A 24745-nucleotide genomic window follows, 5' to 3' on the forward strand; every position below is an offset into this window, starting at 1 on the left:
GATGCCATAAGGATGCACAAAAGCAGATGGGCTGTGCTTTGCATTTTCCTTATAACTGATCCCAAGTGTATCTTTATCTTTTATTACAGTGTGTAAGCAGTATGTTGTGTGCTTTAGTTATGTGGGAATGTGGTTGTAATACTTTTGCTGTACTTTAGTGCAGTAAGGACAAGGGCTTAGTAACCAATTACCTTACCTTGGTATCATTTGACCCAATCTAGAAAGCTCATCACTTGTGTTCAGTTTAGACAGTGTCCCCCTTAGTTCACCATCACTCAATGGCTGTTTATCATCAGTGAATACAGGAAGGGTTATCTACTAACACAGAACAAAATATAGTAACCCTTAGCAACCAATTGGACATTTGTTTTTACCTATCAAAGCTAATTACTGATAAGCACATGAGTGATGTAGAGCTAATTTACCATTATGGATATTCACAGATAAAGAGACAGGTAATAGCTGAATAGTTACCTTAGTAGGTAGGTAGTACTTTTATTACATAGAGGTACAGGTGTATAGTCTGTTGGTGATTTGGGGATCGGAGATGGAATTTTCAAAAGCTGAACAACATAAATGTTTTTCACTGTATTAACAAACACTATACATTCATACAGTATATAACATATTATCCTACATTTTAATATCTTAATAAAGTAATAGTATAAAGTTACTATGCTATACAAGATCATATTAGCCCTCTTACTTGACGTTTACACAAAGGCAAAATTTAAACATGAAATGTGAAAAATTATCTATACAAATAAATTAATTTAAAAAAACAATCATGAATAGTTACACACAACATGTTTAATGAAATACAGAGATCTGTGAATAATTTCTTTTTTTTTTTTATTCTGCGCCCACCCATGAGAATAGAGGCCCCTGACAATTTTTTAATTCCGGGCCCACCTATCCTTGAGAGATGAAAAATGTTATACCTTAATGTCTAATGAATAAAATTTAGTTTAGAACAATCATTTTATTGTGAATAAAGCGAACAGATGGTGGGTTAGAACATAACCACCTTTTATTAAAATATTTACCAGATATAAGGTCTTGCAGTAATAGCCATGGACCCATGGGTTTGCATATCCCTGGCATGCGTCGCCCATCCTCCCCTGTGGGCAGTCCTTGGCAAATGTGCAACTGAAAGGTGAAAAATACCTCCCATTAAAAGATGACACCTGGGGGTAGATTTATTAAACCTTCTTAAAAGGAATAGTGAAGATGTTGTCCAAAGCAACCAGTCAGATCCAGGGGCAAACGCAGGATTTGTAGAGAGGGGTTTCCACACCACACCACCAGTGGGCGTGACCATCATGCATGGGGGCGTGGCTATAATATTAGACAGTGCTTGGCTGCTCTCCAACTCTTCCTATGCCTATAATATACATGGGCAATGCTGAATGCACCACTGTTAGGTGCACGCAGCTCTCCCTTTTCAAGCAGAGCCATGTGAAGCGAGGACAGCGTCCAGCCACCTCAAGTATACAGTGCCCCAGGTTTGGAGGGGGCTTTCTAGGCACTAGGAACCCCCCCCCTCTCGGTTTGCCTATGAGATCCTAGCCATTATGTTCTAGAAATTACTAGATAAATGATAACAAGGCTCTGATTGGTTGCTATGGACAACACCTAAACTTGATCTTGAAGGCTGGATATATCTACCCCCTGATATCCCCCCCACCCCTGAAAACAGAGCACACTTCTGTGAAAGAAATTTGCCCTCATTTCAATCTCAAAATCTTCTGTATGTTGGTGCAAAAGCAGGCTCAATAATGTGCCTAATCCACTCTCAGCAAGGAATGCCCCACCTCCCAATTCTCCAATCAGCCGCTGCAGACTCTGGCACCTCCGCAGATGACACCGTCTTGGCTGGAAATCAATCTTCTTCCCCGTTAAACTGGGTGCAATTGTGCAAGTGTCAGCACATGATGTTACAGAACAGTATGTGCTCTGTGGTTTAGAATTTCTGCAGTTTGTTAATGGCCCCCCATAGTTACAACTTCTTAGTAAAACCATGGAGTAGCTTCCCAGTGTTCAGATCAATTTTATCGTTTTCACTGTAAGGATCTTAACAATGATGGGAGTTTATGTGTATTGGTTAAAAAGTGACATCATTAGCCCAGTTTTAATTTTTTATTCTAACTCCACTTTTGTAAATTTGACCACAAATGTTTCTGCATTTATTAACCGGAGTAGAAGCTGTCCCTGTGTCTAGTACTTGACGGGTGAATACTATTAAATAAAATGATGTGACACTTAGAGGCATAACTAGATGTTTATTAGCCCCATAGTAAAATTCGGTAAGAGCTTCAAGAGGGTGAAAAGAACACATCTACACATTAGGCTTTCATAAGGGCAGTGGGTCCCCCCAGCTGCGCCCCCTTACCAACTGCACTCCATGCATGTGTGGTAATTACGGTTTTGGTCACTGCAGAGTTTATGAAAGTTGCCAACAATAGCAGGAGCCATAAAACAAAGCCTTAGAGGGTTACATCAGGCCCAAAAGCTATCACGTGGACATCCCTGCCACAGCTACCACGTGGACATCTCTGCCACAGCTACCACGTGGATATCCCTGCCAGACCTACCACAGACTAGGACATCACAATCAGGTTTAGAAGGTAACTCGTTATGAAGTGACCTGGTATCTTTATGTTATAAACTCACCTATACTTATAACATAGGTGCCCTCTTGGATTGTAAACCCTCATGGGGAGAAGCCGCCCTCACATTATCTCCTGCATGTTATATAATAAGTTGTATATTCCCTTATGGTATGCAGTCAACATAATAATAATGTCTGAACATTATTCAAGCAGTATATATAATCTTTCACTGCCTGATAAAACAGGAGATTCTCTCTGTCCATTTTAGTTTTCAATTTAATTTTTGACAGCTGAAGAAGTGACTTGTTGAAATTCCTGCCTCAGAATCCCATCACGGCTCGCTCCCTTTCCGATGGTTGTACCGTGTCAGATGTGTGTTATATAGTCCTTCTGAATGCATGTACTGATCTCCGTGTGGGCTGCAGTCTCATCCTTGATGACATTATAGGTCCTTTCATCAGACCTGCCGAGCCGGAGCAGTTTGTAGGCTCCAGTCCTATATTTCTTAGAGATAAGGTTGTAGAGAACCGGGTTGATGGAGGCGCTCAGGTAGAACAGCTGCATGGCCACCAGGTTGAAATACTGCGACAGTTTCATCATCTGGAAATCTTTGGTGTTCGCATAAATGATCCTTCCAATATGAAAGGGCAGCCAGCAAATGATAAAGGCCAGTACGACCACCACTACAAAACAAAGCGGGAAGAGGAGTCACTAGGAGATCCTGATTATAGGGAATGACATATCACATAAAGAGCTATGTGTATAATCTACACACTGATAATCATAATCATCATTTATTTATATAACGCCAGAAGATTCCGTAGCGCTTTACAATTGGGAACAAACCGTAATAAAACAATACTGGGTAATACATGATAATGTTAAATGTTAGTAGCAGCAGGATTAAAAAATATGACAGTAATAAAATACAAAAAGAAAAGATAAACAGTCTGTACAGAAATCTTATAATTTCATAATAAATCTGATTAATATTAGAGCTATCCAACATACGGGTGTGACATAGCTCTCCATGGCTAGTCTATGGCTCTCCAATACCTTCTGATGACACAAATGCGTTAAGCTGTAAAATATACCGCACTTCGTTCAGCTTTATGAGATTTTGGGGCACATTTATCATTATTCACATAAAGTGAAAAGTAGTTTTCAATCCTTATCGCAATGATAAGGATTGAACTACTTCTCACATTTATGTACAGCCGTGCACAGAAACAGCAGTTCCGAAAAACTGCTGTTTCAGTGATAAAAAAAAACATACTTACCCCCCTCTTCGGAAGCGCTGTCTTCGGGTCTTCTCTTCACTCTTCAAGTGCGCATGTCCAGTTCCAAGAACTGGACATGTGCACACAGATCCCCTCTCTGTCTCTGCAACGATAGTTGCAGAGAGAGAGCGCTGAGTGACAGGGAGGGATCATGTGATCCCTCCACACATGCGCTGTACAGCTCTGCTCTCCGGAGCAGAGCTGACAGCAGTGGATTTCTTCATGTACGCCAGCTGCAGCTGGCGTACATTAACACGACAAGTTCCCGAAAAAAATGTTTTTTCGGGACTTGTTAGATTGCGGCCAGGAGCAGTCACCATTCTGTTGAATGGTGACTGCTCCCAAAAATGAAGAGGAATGCAAAGCAGCAGATATCCATGATATCTGCTGCGATGCCCCCTTAATAAATTTGCGGAGGACACTGTGGGACCTTAATTATCCGTTAAAAGCACTATCGTGCTTTATTAAATATGCCCCTTTGGTAGATGAATACTACATAAGAACTACTGGACTATTTTAGTGGCACCTCTCTCTGCTACATGCGGGAACGGATTGAAGCGGCTTATCATCATTTCAGCCAGCCTTACGGCAGAGACTGAGAGAGACAGCAGAGACAGCAGTCCAACTAATGACAGCTGATTTATATAGTAGTATTTCAGTCAGCCCTACAGAGGAGCTCACATCGGAACAGACTCTGAGCGAATGTCTCATGTTTAAGCCGCCCATGGGAAGCGTTATTCAGTTAGAGACCAGTGTCACAGTGGTGATAATCTCCTATACCAGTAGCATTGATAGGTATTTCTAAGACTGCTTAAATAACTATCACCATTGGATTTCTTTAACTCACATTCCTAAGAGTTTGGATCTACTATATACAGTACAATCGCCACATATAATATTATAATTTCTGCCTAACTCATGAACTTATATGAGTAGCATGTTGGCTTAGTGGTGCTTCAGTTTCCTCCCACCCTCCAGAAACATACTAGCAGGTTAATTGGCTGCCATCAAATTGACCCTAGTCTGTGTTTGTGTTGTGTGTAGGTTAGGGAATTTAGGGGCATATTCAATTAGCTTTTGGATTCGCGGTAACGCGCCGGAACAGCCGCGAAACGTAATACACGGTACCGCAATAACGTGGATTTTCGTTCGCAGCCCATAGGGTTGCGAACGAAAATCCGCGTTAATGCGGTACCGTAATACCCGCAAGAACGCGCACTTTTCGCGGCAACGCGCGTTACCGCGAATGCAAAAGCTAATTGAATATGCCCCTTAGACTGTAAGCTCCAATGGGGCAGGGAGTGATGTGAGTTCTCTGTAAAGTGCTGCAGAATTAGTGACGCTATATAAATAGCTGATGATGATGATGATATATATATACATACATACACACACACACACACACACACACACACACACACACACACACACACACACACACGTACATACATAATCTAGCCAAGATACATCATGCCCGTGTTGGCAGACTTAGGTGGTCTTACACTGTGGGTTCAATTTTGTTCTGAACAAAACATTACGGTACGTATCAAGAGTTATGTTCCTTAATGAATCAACGCTGTATTCCTAACAAGTTTCATCACCACCATGCTATGAATTGTACAACAGTTTCCCATAGACAGGAAATAAAGGAGATGTAACCTCTCAGTATGATCATGGACATCTGAATTGGTTTTCTTATGGTCACAGTTGGTGCTTTTGTGTAATAAAAAATGTCCTTGCCCCAAATATTATTAATCTAGTTGGACACTTGTCTTTAGTGTAGTGTCCAACATTTTAATATAATATCCAAGGACACTTTTCTGCTGAACAGATGTATCACACACTGTGTGTGTTTTTTTCAGAAATTGGGGAACTAAAAGTCTCATCATGTCATTTACTCAACTTGGTTTTAGTGCCGTGTTTTTTATATACCCTGAAATAAATACAGTATTCGCCTAGAGAAGAGAATAAGAATACACAGTGAGAACTGCATATTATAGACAGAATAACAGGAATTATACTGGTCAGTTTTACAGTAATGAAAAACACGGACATTATCAGGTACAAATCTATAATTCCTAAGACTATACTTGGAAAGAAGAGGAAACACACTAAGCTTCAGGTAAGTTCTATGTACATAAAGAACCACAGGATAAAGGCTCATCCTGAGAGGTGCCAAGTGCATGCATCTTGAACAGTTGTTAATTCAATAAATTGTAAGCTCTTGTCGCAAGGATCTTATTCCTCCTGTCTTCTTGTCTGAGCCAACCTTGTCTACCCGTGCGTCCTTGTATTTCTGTACTACACTTAATGTTTTCTGCTTGCCTATTATGCCATACATATTATGCTTATTTTATAGTTGTTTTAGACTTTTTTGTGGGTTACCACAGTCCCCCTCTATGGGGATTGTGATGATAACAAGTCTTTTCACATCTCAGGATGGCATTACCTTACTTGTGTCTATGAAGCCAGAAAAACTTTGCGTGATCCCCCGCTGGGTCAAATCCTATGCTCACACGCAGTGCAGAGCCGGCACTCACCGGCAGGTGTTCATCGCCAGGGCTGCCTGCGTAGCCGCGGCAAAGTCAATATGCATGGCTGTGATTTGCATATTGCTTCACATTGCACTATTTCAATAAATAGACCCCAATGGGAAGGACTTCCCCAGCTTCACAACATGTTACTGAGTTTACTCTATGGGGTCCATGGGCAGGCTGGGCTGGGGGCCATGGGGGCATCCCATAATGGGCTACCTTGGGCTGGGTCACTGGCCTACCTGCATTTTTTGCCATTTAAAATAGGCTGCTGAGTCAAGTCTTGCCCCCCGGGAAAAAGTTTGCCAGCCCTCCCCTGATGGGGTCTATGTATCAATATTTATCAATATGCATCACTGCATACTTAAACACTACTGCAATCTGCCGTGCAGGGACTGGTCTGGGAGCCCCGGTGAAGTCTTCTCTCCTACATGAACTCACCAATGAATGGAGGAAGAGCTATGTGCATGGGCTTAGCACTTCCACGGGTGAGAGATCCAACTTCAGCTGGATCCCATTGAATATGACAAGTAACCCCATCCTGATTAGATTTTATCATATAGTACAGAAAGAAGAGCTTTGTGTGCTTGGAGCTGACAATTATTTGTCTATTCAGATTGTTGGATGTGCCTTGTGCAGAGTAAGAGTAATAAACAGATGTGGCACCCAACGTGCATCTATGTGCCTGAACCTAGGATCACTTGGCACAGTCTAATGATGCCCAAAGGATGCCATCATTCACTGTCCGATATGTTATTGTGTCTGCCTATTTGGGCCATGACTCTCTTAATGCAGTAATGGAGGGTAGAGCACACTGCTCTGCACAACTTGAATGTAGACGGATACTTAGGAGGACAAACTAACCTATTAATATTCTCAGACATCCCTTCTGGACAATGTCAGAGTTGCCAGTTCAGGATTGTTTGGTGGGTTCCAATTAACTCAGATGCAGCTTTTATAAATTATTGTAAAGTTTACATGGACCAAAGCCAGTATATAACCTGCTGATGTCTGATCACATCCTGCTGTTCATCCTGCACAATTTCAATTATGAGTTGTTGTTTTTTTAATAGACATTGTTATAATATCTCTTTGTTAAGCTCACCTAAATAAAAGTTTTGTTAACTACATTTGTCATGATGATAAACCAGCCAGCACTGACTAATCCTGCCTGCATGTAAATTAGTGTAAATTGCAGGTAAAACGATTGCTAATTGAGAAAGGGAAACATTTGCACTGCAGATAGCTGTATAATTTATCTTGGATGCTCAATCAGCTATTGCCGGGAAGCTGGAGGAGCCAGTTGTATCCAGGCTACATTCTGTAGCTCTCCTGGGGTGCTACAGGTTTCTTATTTCAGCACTAACTCCAGTAAAATAAAAAGTAATATTGTCCTCCATACCAAATATAAGAATACATACTGTAATGTATTTTCTAATTTCAGTTCTCTCTCCTTGTCTTTGTAATTATTTATTTGGTATATTGGTCACCTAAGCACTGATTTTAATATATGTATTATAATTACGTTTATAGTAGGATAAAAAATAATTGCATATGAGTCATCTCAAATATCCGGATGATGTGAGCGAGTCCTCTGTACAGCGCTGCGGAATTAGTGGCGCTATATAAATAAATGGTGATGATGATGATTACCAATGTTACAAAACTGCTTAGTGCTTTTTTTATTTTTTTACATGTGATATATATTACAGCTTACATTGGGCAAAACTGAGCTTATGTGATGGTTGCAGAAATGTTACAAGTATATATATTTAGTGGATAAAGAATAAATATATCTAATGTGGAGTTTAAATTCAATATTTTGTCTAGCCTCCCTTTACAAACTAAAAATAGACCGGTTTACTGTGCAGCAAATGCTGATATCAGGTAATAAAACAATAGAACCATAAAACATTTGTATAGTTGTCATTAGTAATCACTCAGCAACACGGTGACACTTACACAGAATCTTGACCGTCTGCCGGTGACATTTCTCCCGGTTTTCTGCATTAGGACCTCGGATAACACTTTTGCTTTTCCACAACTTTTTGCCAATGAATCCGTAGAGGACGATGAGGCAGAACATAGGGAAGAAGAAGTAGACGGTGGTCACCCACATCATGACGTTCAGCAGCCCGGACTCCATGGCATACTTGGTGTAGGTACACTGCCAGGAACCAGTGTAATTCACTTTTACATTCTCAAACAGGTTATAGAGGGGAGCAGCGGAGACCAGCGCAAAGAGCCACAGAAAGACAATGACCGTCTTCACCCTTCGCTTGGTAATAAATACCTTGGCTTTGAGAGGGAAGCAGATCGCTAAGTACCTCTCGATGCTCAGAGCGGTGATGTGCAGAATAGTGGAATAGGTGCAGCCTTCACTGATCAGACACAGGAATTTACATAGAAACCCTCCAAAGATCCAGGACGTAGACATCCATAGACGGTACAAGTCGAAGGGCAAGCAGAGTAGGATGATAATGTCAGACACAGCCATGCTGGACAAGTAGAAGTTTGTGGTTGTCTTCATGTCTTTGTACCTTTTGATGATGAGGATAGTTACAGTGTTCCCGATCAGCCCCGCGACCATTATAATGAGACAGATGACAGTAAACGGGATGAGTATTTTGATGGAGAAAAAGGAGCACATGCTCTCTGTGCACGGTGGAAGGTCACTGTAGAAATCGTCAGTACTGGAATTATTATTCTCCATTGTTTGATTCATGAGATCAGCCAGATCACTCTTCTTACCCTTTGTAACTTTAAATCATTAATGTTCTTTAAGCAGGATTCTCATTGGATCGTCAATCAAAAAGCTCTGTCAGAAGACTTGCTGGGACTTCTTTTCACTGAGCCGGTATCACTGTGGTACATGTCAACGGGGCATCAGTGAGCCAGGGACATCTTGGATGGTCTATGGTGAGTAGCAGAATAGCTGCCCCTTGTGGTTTCTCCCTCTCTGTCATCTTCTATGGCAAAGAGCTGGACAGAAATTAGCTATGACCACACCCCTTAGAAATACATTTGTGGTGTGTGATGAAGATTATTAGACTATTAACCCCTTACAGCTGTGTGACTTGTGGCTTTTAAGATCTTGTGGAACTACAGGTCCCAGCAAGTTCTGCTAGCAGTTCCACAACGGTTGATCTACCATAGTAGACCCATGATGGACAATAGGCTCTCCTAAACTACAAGTTACAATATACAAGGATCCCAAAATATACTGCTTTCTTCCATAGTAATCACAGCCATATCTGCTCTAAGCCACTAGGGACTGGCCATTATTCCAAAGGAAATAGTTTTATTAAATGGACAAAATATACAGGAGGACATAATTTGCCCTAAGGAAAACAATACATTAAATCCTGCCTGCAGTGTGGTGTGAAGCTCCAGTTTGCTTTGGGGTGGTTAAAACAGATCATTGGCTGTACTGTAATATGTGTTTTATTGTTATGACATTTCTGCAGAAGTCCAAGTTGCATTTAATCTTCTGAGTGCTGTTATAAATGCTTGCTCTGTTTGTTTGAAAAGCTGCACATATTTCTTATCATTTCCCCTTAGAGAGTAAAATAATTGAATACCTAATGTCTGTGGAAAATCAAAACTGTGGACTCAAATCTACCACACATATAACACATACCTACCTGTGGCCCTACTGTTTTCTCCACCTACTTACCTTCCTCAGAAAGCTCTATTACCTCTATCACTTGGGTTTCTCTGTCCAGTGTCTTCTCTCCTACAATCTGTGAGGATCCTCCACAATATTATTATTATTATTATTATTATTATTATTATTATACTTGTCTATAGAAATAGTGCTACCCTATTAGGTAGCGCTGTACAGAGAATATATGTCACTCACATCAGTCCCTGCCCCCATTGGAGCTTACAGTCTAAATTCCCCCAACACACACAGACTAGGGTCAGTCAGCAGCCAATTAGCCCATCATGGGCATTATTTACCAAGCATGTTTATTAGACTGTAAGCTCCAATGGGGCAGGGACTGATGTGAATGAGTTCTCTGTACAGCGCTGCGGAATTAGTGGCGCTATATAAAATAGCTGATGATGATGATTTTTAAAATCGACAATAGGAATTAAAACTGAAATTTTATTAATACCCACAAGTAGGGTTGGTAAATATATATTTTGCAACCCAAGACGCCATGTGTTGCCTCATAAAAAAATAAATTTGCTGTTTTAAATCCTAACTGCAAAATCACTAAAAGTCAGTGTTGTAAAGAAAAATAAATATGGATAATAAATAATGCCTCATTATGTATTGGAGGAAACCCGAGCACCCACATAAACACAGGGAGAACAAATAGCACACAGATAGGGCCCTGATCAGGAATAAAACTCATGGTCCCAGCACTGTGCGTTAGCAATGCTAACTACTGGGTCAGCTACAGATGACAGGCGGCAGCAGGGCTGTCAAGAGGAACATGGGCCCCGGTACAGCAACTTTTTGGGGCCCCCCTCCACAGGCGAGGAGTAAAGGCTTTGTATGCCACCGCGCAGCACCGCCAAAGGGGCGTGGGCACAATATCAGGGGCGTGGTAAACATGGGGCATAGCTGCACTCTATGACATATTGGGAAAGATTCAATTGCCGGCGATGTTACAGTACAAATCCCCACTCATTTTCCCTCCCACCCCATAGAGGTGCAAGGAAAAGTGGGAGGAGATGTCTGTCAAATCTCTGTCGCAAAGTGTCTCGCGGACGTTCCAGAGACACTTCACGTCTAATTTAATTCCTCCTTTATGCATTTAAATTATGTTACTCTCATATAACTGTTATTGCAGCCTTCACAACCTGGTGCTGGATTCTTGCATGGATCCTGGAATGTTGGGAGCTGTTGGAAATTGTAAATATAGAAAACCGAGCAATAAGTGAACACTGTACATAACACAGATCATACAGTATATTATACATACATTATAAAATATTACATTTATCACACCCTCCCCAGCTACATCACGCCACCCCGACACATACGTCATCTCCCAGACTCATTATGACACCCCCCCAGACACATTATAACCCCCAGTAAAGGGTATACTGTTGCGCTAGGCTTGTGTGGGTGTAAGTGTGTGCGCTACTGACACAGGTTCCTCCATCTAGTAGAACTAGAAGTGTGTAATACTAGAAATAGTAAATACTTATGTTTCCGTAGCCGTGGAGCGCAGGATGTTGTATGCTGTCTTGGTGTCGTTTTGCAGCTTTTGTCCGTGAGGGGAGTTCACTGTGATGCGGTTGAGGTTCGTAGAACTGGACAGTACTGGAGGCGTCGTGTTGGGGATGGTAGTCCCAGATGGATATTCAGGGTGAGATGGTGTAGGATATGTGAGATGGAGAGAGGGTTAGAGGATAATTGAAATTTATAATATCAATTAGAATAGCAAATGGCAGTGGATAGAATAGGATATAGGTTCTGAAGGAGAGTCTATAAATAGGGCTATGAATAGATGTAAGGATGGCGGTGTAAGTATAGTGTGGAGTGGAAGTTGGTTTTGGATGCATGTGGTGGTGCAGGACTTAAAAAGAGTTAGAAATTAATAAACATATAGATGGAGAGTACGGTGTATGAAATATAGAAATGGATAAAGTGGTGAGTGTGTGGTTGGGGATTTGGGGTATAGGTAGAAGCAGGTGTGCAGTGGGGGTGAGGGTGGAGAGGAGGTGTGGTGGAGGTATAAGTGTAGGTATAAGTGTGTATATGGTAAGGTAGATATAGGAATAGGAATTAGTGCACGAACACGAATTAGGGATAGGAGTGAGGTATGCCAGATGCTGGGTGGTCGTAGGATGGGACAGAGTTGAGAACGTGAGGAAGGTTTGATAAATAGAGAACAGACTTTGGAAGCCTAAAATTAGGACAATGTAGGTGGGTAGATGTACAGCTAAAGGATATTCTTAAAATATGAACATTATACAATTAGGACTAATGAAATAAGAGTAAAATGAAAGTATAAAAGAAGAGAAGATGGACATGAAAATGGTAGAAATAGAGGTTGAACTCAAAATAAAATTGAGAATATAGAATGTAGTAAAAGTAATAATAGAAGGTACAGACAGGCAATGAGAAATATGAGTAATGGTATATATTAGATTACATTAAATAGGGGTAGATAGGTAAAAGCAAATAGGTAAAAATAAAGGTGATAAAAGGAATAAAATTGTAAATAAATAAATGGAGACAAGAACAAACATAAAATAAAAATAAAATAAGAAAAGAAATAACAAAAATTAATAAACAAAATAATTTATAACCGATAGCCCCCCCACCCCCAAAGACACCTTATAGCCCATTGTACTATGCTACTCGCAGATGTCCTCCAGAGAATGATGAGAAACTGGTAATATCGCAAGATTACGTAATCTTGAGAGATTTAGAGATTTGCAGGCTGAACAGTGTGTGATGACACACATTGTCATTACACACTGTCTCCCCCCCTCGTGGGTGGGTGGGTGCATGCGTGTGACACCCGCGGGCAGAATATATATACATTTTTTTTTATGCTTATAGTGATTCAGTGGACCCCCGGGCCCCCCAGGCAGCCTGGGCCTGGGTAATTTGTACATACCCCACCCCCACCCCGGTGCCCCATGGCAGCAGTGCACCATCAACACTGATACAATGTGAGGATCTGCCGCCACACCAGCAACTAGCAGCCATTTACTACAATCAGCATTTTGCTAAAGGTCAAGCCAATATAGGGCCAAGGGTCCGCACCTGTATAGTCTTTATAATGCTCTCACTCCTACCAGTCACTGCATGAGCAAAGTTGGAATTTTGTTTTCCTGCCGGTTCGTCAAGAATCTTAATTCATTTCCCTGTATATCGCCTTTGGCTTTGTCCCTCATTATTATAAATTCCCAACTGATTGGCTTTGGCTCCAACCCATTGACTTCAGTTTTGTCCCTCATGAACCATTCTCTGAGGACTAAGTGTTTTTGCTGGTGGCGATGTATCTCTAGTAGCTACCCCGGACAAGTAGTCTCATGATACCATCATTATCTCAGCCACAACTTGTATTCGCTTTAGAAGCTGTACTAGTATAAGGTCCTCATTTTGTCCCAGTTTCTCAACTTTAAAATTACACTTTTTCAGTCTTACCCCGACTACTGTTAGCTATCATCACCATCATCATCACCATTTATTTATATAGCGCCACTGATTCCGCAGCGCTGCACAGAGAACTCATTCACATCAGTCCCTGCTCCATTGGAGCTTACAGTCTAAATTCCCTAACACACACACACAGACTAAAAGACAGACAGGGAAAGACAGACTAGGGTCAATTTTGATAGCAGCCAATTAACCTACCAGTATGTTTTTGGAGTGTGGGAGGAAACTGGAGCACCCGGAGGAAACCCACGCAAACACGGGGAGAACATAGAAACTCCACACAGATAAGGCCATGGCCGGGAATTGAACTCATGACCCCAGCGCCGTGAGGCAGAAGTGCTAACCACTTAGCCACCGTGCTGCCCTCACTAACGATTTTTCCAACCAACATGTCTGTATGACCATTTCAGACCACATTTGTGTCTTGCATTGCTCCTCTCTCCCATAAGCTCTTCCATTTGGGGGCCCCTTTACGGTTTTGTATTACTAATTTCATAGAACTTTATAAATGCTTAATACTTAATAATGCTAAATCCTACTCCAATTGCCTTTTTACCTCTGGTTGTATCCTGCAGTCCAGCACTTGAAATGTAGATCACAGAGCATGTTACCATGGTACAGCCTTTCATGTATGCAGGTAAGAGAAGATTATAAACGTGAGCTCCTAGATGTACAGTGGAGACAAGAACATTCTCGTGCGGATTCCAGAGAATCACAGGATAGACTTGTAAATTCAGGTAAACCAAGTAACACATTCTTTATACAGGTGAACTCTGTTTGCTTTCCCCACATAGCCAATCACAATGTATGTGAAAATACCAGAGGAAATCTGGTTCTGTTTATAATGCTGGGCGGACTTATTTAAATTTAGAGCTGCCACTCAGATTCCAGGGGTCCCAGGGGCAAATTGATGATCAGGCTCAGATGGGAACAAGCTTTAGTTCTACATCTTCCCTTAGAATATTTTTATTTATACTTTATTACTTCAGTATCAACAACATCTGCAAGTCTGAGAACTAGTAGCCTTTTGTGGTTCATTAAGAAATGTAGTAAACAAGAATCACAAACCAGTACAACTACAAACAGGAAGAGTTACAGTGGGGTTTGAGTGACAGCCCTTGGTCAATAGTAACTGTGCTTTATGTAACAATGGGGGAACTGAAATGAACACTGATGCAAAGAATGAAAATACATTCTATGGGTGGAATATAACTGTAAAAAAAAATAATCTGGATGAGATGCCTCCTGAATGGCCGTGAGAAATCTCTCGCACGGATATATTATTATTATTATTTATTTTTACAGAAGTAACGCTATACATAGTGGTGCAAGCAAAAATGAACGTTACTTTTTACCGTAGTAATGGTAAAAATGCACACCCACGATGTTCTGAGAAATTGAGTCTGCCCCTAAATGTCATTGTTCTAGTGCAGTTTAAAAAAAAGAGAGTACATTGTAATTAAGGTAGGGACGGTCCAGCCAGATGTTTTGAATGTTTCATCTCCCACTTTCTCTGTGTATTCCTCCTGTTTTAAAAACACCTAAGAATGTGAAGCTGCATTTGGTTACATTTTTAATCTTCTACACATTTATAAGCATAAAAATAAGGCTGTGTTTATATTTCTAAATGCTATGATTAGTTATGTGAACCGTAACTACTTAAGTCCTTGCTGTTTTGTCATAGTAATATTGAGGCATCATTTAAATTGTAATGTAATTGAACTTCATTTTCATGACAAACTAAATTTACTTACAAAATGCAGATGTGCATTAAGTAATAGCAGCCACACATAACTAGAACAAGCTAATTGCTGATTGGTTGGTATAGGTCACATTTGTACTTTCTTAGTAAATAACGGAGACTGGTTGAAGGGTAAGGCCTTAAGGTTCATGCTGTGGAAAACACTTAAAAACATATTGATGGTCATTTGTTAACTAGAAATGGAAGAATTATTACCTGTTAATTTCCTGTTCTTTATTTGCTCCAAGACACCAATATATTAATCCTCATGTTAGCGAAAGGACAGACTGGAAAGAAACGTTTCCACCAAAAATATATAAAATCAGCTCCTACCTTCCTACTGTATCTTCTGAACAAACATATAGAGAAAACATACAACACCACATAATAATAACACAGTCTACTGGGTGGGAACTAGGGAGCGGATCAAGGAAATGAAATTAAAAGGTAATAATTCTCCCATTTGCTTCTCTTGCTCCATGGCCACAGACAATGGCCCTGTACCCAAGCAGTAACTTGGAGCAGGTCAGCTACAGCCTGCAGTACTTTTCTGCAGAACTCTGCTTCTGCTGCGCCTGTTACAACAGGTCTGTATTGTTTTGTAAAGATGTGTAGATAGTTCCATCCTTCTGCTTTGTACAGTTCTTCTATTATAGCTTCTGCTTTTTCTATCCTCCAAGTGGCTATGTCAGTATTCGAATGGGCTTTTATAATGTTTGGAACTTCCTTCAATTTTGTGCTTTTTATTCCCTTGTGATAGTGTCTCTCAGCCACCTTGCCTAGATATAGATATTTGGGACTTGATATAAGACTAGTGTGTACAGTCCAAAAATTTTGAGAATTACACAAGTATTGGTTTTCACAAAGTTTGCGGCTTCAGTGTTTTTAGACCTTTTTGTCAGATGTTGCTATGGTATACTGAAGTAAAATTACAAGCATTTCATAAGTGTCAAAGGATTTTTTTTTTTTAAACATATTTTATTAGGGAATTTTTCAACGCTTTGAACAGAATTTTTAGCAGTATATAGATTAGATTTTAAAGAACAATTAGTCAAAAACAAAAGTTATTGTGATCATCATAAAAAAAACCCCCAACTTCAATGAGGGTAAAGTTGGAGGGAAAAAAATGGGACAGGGAGGGGAGAGGGGGGGAACTTAGTAAGGCAAGGGAAAAAGTGCAGGTGGCCCAGTGACCCAGCCCACAGTAGAACCCTGTGGAACCAGCCCGGGGGGCAGATGCCCCCAGCCCAGCCTGCCCCTGGTAGCATGGCATCTAAGTAGTTGATAAGTACTCAGTGTGTGGTTTGCAGTTGCTTCAATAACATCAGTTTCAGCATTGTGGGAGTCCTGGTTGGTCTGCTCCATAAGTGGTAAGCCAGGATTGCCAGATGTTTTGAAATTTGTTGGGGCAATCGTTAATGAAACTTGTTATATGCTCACAGTGGTAAATCCGCCACATTCTATTGATCACTTCAGGTAGCGCTGGGAGTTTGGATTGCTTCCATTTTGCCACTACTGCACATTTGGCAGCATTAAATATATGACCCACAAGTGCTAAAGTATATTTGTCAGTGTCAGATATCAGTATGTGCATAGGAAGGACAGGGGGGGGAGGAGTTGTAATGAAGTCACTCTATAAATTAGATTGTGAACCTTATGCCAGAATCTCACCATCTTGGGGCAAGATCATCAGATATAATGGAATGAGCCCTCATGTCCGCAGGACCTCCAGCATAGACTAGAGGAATCAGGATATATAGCTTTTAGACAGGTTGGGACCAAATGCCATCTATACAGCAGTTTATATAAGTTCTCCTTGGTTCTCACACAGATGGAGCTCTTGGCAACTCGAGGTCCTGATCTTGGCCCACTCATCCACTTGACACCATACCAATATCTTATTCCCACTTTGGTTCATACCGATCTTTAACAGGTTGACAAAATACCACTAAAAGACTGGAGAGTAAACCTGTGGGGAGGGATGTACTTCTACAAAAGGATTCTAGCGGCGTGAATTGATAAACATTCTTGAATGCTGGAGTGGAGTGATAAAGATGTCCGAGTTGGAGGTATTGGTAGAAACAATCATGAGTCGTTGGAGGTCTGCAAATTCGGGGAATATGTGCATAGAAGCTATGTCTCTCAGAAATCTGAGCCCATGTCAGGACCAGTGTTGGAAGGAGAATTGCTGCTGTCCAGGGGGAAAAGCTGGATTATTCCATAGTGGGAGCATAATTTCTGGATTTTTCAGTAAATGGAATGTTCGGGTACTGTAGTCCCATATTTGGAGAGAGAAACGAGTGATGAGTGGGAGAAGGGAGAGCGGAGGACGGTATTTGATATCCACAGTAAAGTGTAAGGTGAGAGTAAGTGTAGGAGATTGGCTTCAATATCGACCCATAACCTTGTTGAGGTTGGGGAGTGGAATAGTACTAGTTGGGTCAGGTTTGTGGCTATCTAGTATTTAGAGATATTTGGAAGACCCAGCACTCCCTCTGCGGTTTGTCGATGTAGCGTACACGCTTGGACTCGGGGGTCTCCTGCCTGCCCAAATAAACCAGGCAATTTACTTCTGTAGGGGCTGAATAGGTAGAGGGTACTCGATTAGGTAGTGCCTGAAACAAATAAAGGATCTGTGGTAACGGATTCATTTTCACCGCTGTCATGCAACCAATCCAGGAAATGTACAGTCTGTCCCATTTTTCCAGGTCCTGTTTAAACGAGTCCAAAAGTCAGAGAAAATTAGCAGCATATAGTTGGTTATAATGACCCATTAAGTAGATCCACGGATATTGAGCTTGTCTAGCTGCTAACGGAAATTTGATTGGCACCTTTGGGTGTCTAGGAGGGAGGGAGGGGAGGGGGGGGGAGATAAATGGAGAGGGAAAATTTCAGATTTATCCATATTGATTTTAAAATTAGATAATGAACCATATTCATTGAGTTCATATTGCGAGGGAGGGAAGTGAGGAGGTTGGTAATTGTGAGTAAAATATCATCCACATACATAGAGATCTTCTAGTCAGTATTACCCGCCTGGATCCCTGTTATTGCCATGTTGTTGTGAACACGAGACGCCAAAGGTTCCATTGTTAAAGTAAATAGCAAAGGGGAGAGTGGGCAGCCTTGTCAGGTACCACTTAAAATGTGTAATGGAGGTGACGCAGCGCCATTAGCCCAAACCAAGGTTAAGGGGTTGTAATAAAGGGAAGCTAATCCGCATAAAAATCGGCCTTTGAATCCCATTGCAGTGAAAGTAGCTCTCACAAAGAGCCAAGAGACCCTGTCGAAGGCCTTTTCTGCGTCAAGAGACACCATTAGAGCAGAGATTTGAACACGATTTACTGTCTCAATTAGATCAATAGCACGTCTTGTATTGTCTACTCCCTGACATGCATGGACGAAGTGGACCAGGGCTAGTATCACTTGAGCTAGTCTGTTTGCGAGTAGTTTGTGGCAAAGGCTTTTATTGTTAACTACATTAAGTTATGCAAAGAGTCAATATTTGCAGTATTGACCCTTCTTTCTGAAGACCCTGCAATTCACTCTGGCATGCTGTCAATCAACTTCTGGGCCACATACTGACTGATGGTCACCCATTCTCTAATCAATGCTTGGCGTTTGTCAGAATTTGTGGGTTTTTGTTTGTCCACCCGTCTCTTGAGGATTGACCACAAGTTCTCAATGGGATTAAGGTCTGGGGAGTTTCCTGACCATGGACCCAAAATTTGGAAGTTTTGATCCCTGAGCCACTTACTTATCCCTTTTGCCTTATGGCAAGCTGCTTCATCATGCTGGAAAAGGCATTGTTCACCACCAAACTGTTCTTGGATGGTTGGAAGAAGTTGCTCGTGGAGGATGTTTTGGAACCATTTTTTATTCATGGCATGTTAAGAACCATAACTCTGCAGTATGTAACGGTTCAAGGACCAGATTGAGATCCCAGGGTGCCGTGGGTGGGACATATGGAGGCTGGATATACAGGACTCCCTGACATCTGATATGTCTGGCAGGTGAAGATGAAAAAACACCAAAAGGGCCAAGATCTGCACTTTTAAGAAACCCAGGCGAAGGCCCCCATCCAGGAGAAAAACAAGAAACCTTGAGAGACAGAAAAAAGCCGCGTGGCAGGTTCGACTCGCACACCATCTAATGTCGGTACGCCAGATGTAGTGGTAAATGCGAGCAGAGACTGGCTTTCTAGTACGAAGGAGAGGAACCTCTAGACCTCCAAAGGTTGGCTTCAACAGCCACGCCGTTAAATTCAGCTGAGGTAAGTCTTGATGTTGGAATGGTCCTTGGAGAAGAAGGTCTTCTCAAAGTGGTATCCGAAGTCCTGGACCCACTGCTATCAACAGAATTTCTGCATTCTAGACTAGCCGCTGCCAAGCTGGAGCTACCAGTATCACTGGAAGTCCGCCCTGCCTCACTCTTGGAAGGTTGCGGGGAATCATGGAAATGAGAGGGAATAGGTACCCCAACCTGAAGTCCCAGGGCATTGTCATTACATTGATGACCACCACCAAAGGGTCCCTTGGTCTTGAACAAAAATGTTGGACCTTTTGATTGTGACAAGATACCATTAGGTCTCTGTCCTTGGTCCCCCATTGCGAGACCAGAGACTGGAAGATTTCCTGATGAATAGACAATTTCCCCAGCAGAATTGCACGCTGGCTTAGACAGTCTGCTTCCCAGTTCTAGATGCCTGGAATAAAGACTGCGGAGATTAAGGGAACGTGGTTTGCAGCCCAGATCAAGAGCTGAGCCTCCACCTCCATTGCTGTTGCACTCCTGGTGCCTCCGTCTGTTGACATAAGACACTGCCGTGGCGTTGTTGGAATGGGGCAGTATGTGGATGGGGAAAGAGGTCTCCTGAGCGCACCAGAGTCCCTGAAGTTGCAAATGAAGGGCCACAGCCCCCCATCCCCGTAGGCGGGTGTCTGTGGATACTAAAATCCAAGACCATGGGGCAAAGGACCTGTCGACTACCAAATTGTCCTGGAATAGCCACCATTTGAAGGATTGTCTCGCCTCTGGTGACAAGCGTATCAGTTGGCGTTCTAACTTTTGATGGGATCCTGACCACTTCTTTAAGAGGCCCCATTGCTTGCGCAGATCATCAGAAACGTGGAAATAGGCGTCTTTGAGGTCTATTAACGCCATGAACTGGTTTGCTTCCAGTCCATTATATATATATATTAATCTATTTGCATCAAATAAGTTTTTCTAATACACCCCTATCTATATTACAGGAGTAAACAATTTCAGTGGTACTTAGCCTTCCATAAGGCTAAGATGTCTGGAGCAGGAGAGGTCTGTCAGCAGCTACTTCTGAGAGAACACGCAGAGCTGCTGTCTTTCCTGGGCAGTTCCTTTGGTGCTTTTTTGGGAGAGTCCAAAATGTCTCTGCAGGCAGGGGGAGCTCTCTCCGTCCTGCAGCTCTGCTGTCTGCCCTCCTTTATACCATAATGCTGGCAATGACGATTTACTGCCTCTTCAATACGCAGTAAATCGCTGAATCCTTTATTGCTATGGCCGCTGTAATTAGTAACCAAGTTCCCCCCCTCCTTTCCTGAGGAGGGGACTTGGTATAATCCAGAATATCAGCCTCCGACGCTACTGATTACCGGAGCTCTCTACCACTTGTGGCAGCGCCAGTAATCCAGTAAAGATCAGTGTGACAGCGGCTTATAAGCCACCTTTCACACTGAGAAAGGGGGAATAGAACGAGAATTCTTCTACTGTCAGTGAGAGCTGTCCGGCTCTAACTGTCTGACAGCTGCCCCCTTTCACTGAACTTGTGTGCTCTGTGTAAGTACATAGCACACTTCTGTAGGAGAATATATTAAAATAAAAATAAAATAGGTTAAATAAAATAGTTTTAAACTAAATAAATAATCACCTACCATAAGTAAGCCCAACTCCCTTGGGCACTCAACTAAAACTGGAGAGGCTACAGGGGGTTGCAGAGGGGTGGGGTTTGTCAGCATGATACATTAACAAGTTAACTAGTTAAGTGCCAAACTCCACTCCCCTTACACAACCTCATGGTAGCAGTGTCCCCCAGATAGGATGAAAGAGAAAAGCTGGTAAGTAGGGGGAGTATGTGCGAGAAAAGCTAGTGGTCAGGGGGCATGTGAGAAAAGCTGGTGGAATGGAGGCGGTATGTGTAAGAATAGCTGGTGGGAAGGAGACGTGTGAGAAAAGCTGGTGGGCAGCTGGGGACAGGTCAGTATGTATCAGGTGTGTGATGTCGTTTTTTTTCTTTGTTCTAAAATCTAACATTTGGAAGCTTCCTTCCAGATATCCGGCATTTGCTCCTGGGCAACAGGGAAACCTGGACAGCATTCTGCATCAAACATCAGAGCATCTGGAATGCCTTACCATGGAGGTAAGAGTTACTATTATTATTTTACAAATGTTAAGTGTGTGAGGGGCTAGGAAGTGGGAATTTGGGGGAGGAGGGCGGTAGGCTGAAGCTTTGCCTAGGGTGCCTAGCAACCCTGCATCGGCCATGGATCAAAATAAAATGCACTTGCCTTTTTGAGTCTTAATTCAAACATACTATCCCGCAGGACTGGTGCATGGTGAAATCTATACAGCACCTCTAGCCAGACGATCAGTTGCTCGGGTGCACACTCACGTTTTTCTTCTTTGGGTCTTTCACAGCACAATGGCAGCCATCGCTCAGCACTCAGGGCCCTTTCATCCTCGGACTACCTCTGGATAGAACTTTGAAGTTCCGGGTAGGCCCCTTTACTATAAAAATCCTAACTAGGGAAACCTAGCCTAACCTCAGCTAGACAGGAAAGAAATAGAGGGAGGGAGTATCTGGTCTTATATAGCTCAGGTGCAAGCATTTATTTTCTGTATGGCTTTCAACTAGCGTGGGGATTAATCCATTACTGTCTGTTGCCACAAATGAAAAGCAGAGAAATTATTTATAAATATATGACCAGGGAGAAATACACTGAATCATACAAATAAGAGTTTTGACCTAATATAGACAAAAAGCATTACGCATTACAATGAACCATAACTGATGAAAATAAGATCTACAATGGATTTAATTCACTCAGGTAGGTTGTGTCCAAATTCCTTACTGAATTTAGAAATATATACAGACTTCTAGAGGTAGATCTTAGGTGATAAGTAATGCTAGCTGATCTTAGGAAGAAGTCTGTTCAAGTAATTGGGTAACTTATTCACAAAGTAATTGAAGGACAAAATTTACATATAGACACCAGGGGCAGCCAGCCTAAACCAGAAAGCATATCACAATGGTGTGATTTGCAGTTATACAGAAAAGCAAAACTAATTGATGTACTAAAGTGAATTTGAGGGGCCATACTATAAACTAGGGATGTGCACCGGCCACTTTTGGTGTCTCGTGTTTTGGATTCGGATTTGCTTGAGGTTTTGGGTTCGGATTTGTTTCGCAAAACACCTGACGAAAGGTTTTGGTTCGGATTTAAGGTTTTGGATTTATTTTGAAAAAAACATAAAAAGTGCTAAAAACCAGTTTTGTGTTTTTTTTTTTCACTCCTACGCTATTATTAACCTCAATAACAATCATTTCCACTAAATTCCAGTCTATTCTGAACACCTCACAATATTGTTTTTAGGCCAAAAGGTTGCACCGAGGTAGCTTGAGCACATAATGCCAAAAAAAGAGGTACAAGATGGAATTGTTCTGGGCCCTCCCTCCTACCCCTCGCGAGATTCGACGCGAGACTTGGACGACAGAGCCTCGTTTTCCTTTTTTGCCCGCCGGAAATATCCGAACAGTGCTCGGATCCCGTTCGGATCCGTACTGTTCGGGTGGGCTCGGATTAGCGGAATCCGAGCCCGCCCATCTCTACTATAAACATCCCCATAGTCCACAATTGCCATTTTTTGAGCTGCACTATCTGGCCAAGCGAGTTAAGCAGGATTTGTTACTATAGCTCAAATCCTGTTTGGAATACATTTTGTATGTATATATAAACCAAATGAAGTGTTAGGATCAAGCAATATAGCCAAGTACTTATATTTGGATACTGATGTCAGATAAATGTTTGTTTTTGCTGCAATAGATTACGTATAATTCAATTTAAATGTTTAGCCTTGGGCCCAAATAACAGGAAAACTGTTTTATCAGAGTTCAAAAACTGTTCGTTTCGCATTAACCAGGACTCAACTTAGAGAAATCAGAATGAAGTACATTTTAAGGTCAGTGACGATTAAGCTCTGCGCATACAATATAGTATCATCTGCATACATCTGGATAGAAGATGATTTACAAATTCTGTCATTTATAAATAGGGAAAAGAGTAATGGCCCCAGAATAGAACCTCGAGGCCTTGATGTTTACAGTTTGAGTTAGATATCAACATAAACTATGCTTCTCCTGATAAATAGGAATGATACATGTATTTCTGTACCTACGCACCAAAGCTTGCTTAACAGTATAGTGTGGTCAACAGTGTAAAAAGCTTTTCCAAAATCCAGAAATATTGCCGTCTAGGAATAAACATATAATAGACAGTAAAGATATAGGTCTATAGTTTGAAATTATGCTTCCATTACCATTTTTGTTGATCGGGACATCTTAAGCTGTTTTCCATGCTTTGGGAATATGACCAGATGACAAACTAGAGTTTACAAAGGAGGGAATAGTGCCCTGGTCATTGCTAAACTTAAGTCAGATCAATGACGCTAGACCAGAGCTACAACAACAAGACTAGTGACCGATAGGAACTCCTCCAATGAGCTCCTGCAACCAATCAGCATTCAGTGGAGGACAAGAAAACTGTAGATTATATAGTGTTCAGCTTCCTGTCCTGCAGTACATTCCACTGCTGAAGTTCAGTGCAGGAAAGAACGGAGCCAATAGTAGCTCTGTGACCTGACAGGAGCAGTCTGCTGCCTCTGGGCACTTCCCTGGGGTCACATCGAAGGTGGAATCTGCAGAAAAGGGGGAGATAAGGAGTTTGAGGGAACATGATGCGCCCCTACATAACACTTTTCATCATCCCTGCCTCTGCATTGTCCTGGCAATTCTGAGGACTTGTAAAAATCCAGTCCTTTTTGTGGGGGAAAGAGAGCTTTAAGTTCCCCCCTAGTAAATGCTTCCCCTCCACCCCTGGAATCTTACTTAAACTTCTCGTTCCTGAAAGTGAAATCTCGTATTTGTCAGGGGGAACAACACAAGGCATTCAAGTGTGTCCAGCCCACATTCACAAAGGAATACCCAATCTAATTACCTCCTGGAGATTATTATACCCCCACTGGTGCCTCATCTTGGCCCGCATTAAGAAATAGGTAAGTAGATGTACGACAACACAAAATGTCATCAAGGTGACTTATCTCCGCAGCCAGACATGAAAGATTATATAACCCCTGGTGCTCCTGTCTCAAGGCTGCTCATTTATGTTTAATACAATCCTAATAAACACCATTGTGAA

General features: G+C 41.8%; 1 protein-coding gene across 1 annotated transcript; it reads right to left on the bottom strand.

The window, feature by feature from the left end:
- Positions 1-1649: 1649 nt before the first annotated feature.
- On the bottom strand, positions 1650-9371 carry MLNR (motilin receptor). The gene is made up of 2 exons (XM_075197970.1): positions 8389-9371; positions 1650-3295 (listed from the first exon to the last, which is right to left on the bottom strand). Exons 1-2 carry the CDS (start codon positions 9149-9151, stop codon positions 2979-2981), a joined length of 1080 nt encoding a protein of 359 aa, XP_075054071.1. The 5' UTR covers positions 9152-9371; the 3' UTR covers positions 1650-2978.
- Positions 9372-24745: the final 15374 nt, after the last annotated feature.

The sequence above is a fragment of the Mixophyes fleayi genome, chromosome 2, assembly GCF_038048845.1.
Source record: "Mixophyes fleayi isolate aMixFle1 chromosome 2, aMixFle1.hap1, whole genome shotgun sequence".
Taxonomy (NCBI): Eukaryota; Metazoa; Chordata; class Amphibia; order Anura; family Limnodynastidae; genus Mixophyes; species Mixophyes fleayi.

Bases quoted from the DNA above. Each gene is read 5' to 3' on its own strand.
- MLNR (XM_075197970.1), bottom strand. From the start codon at position 9,151: ATGAATCAAACAATGGAGAATAATAATTCCAGTACTGACGATTTCTAC. The intron at 3,296-8,388 runs GTAAGTGTCACC...TTTGTTTTGTAG, and splicing joins GCAGACGGTCAAGATTCTGT to TGGTGGTCGTACTGGCCTTT.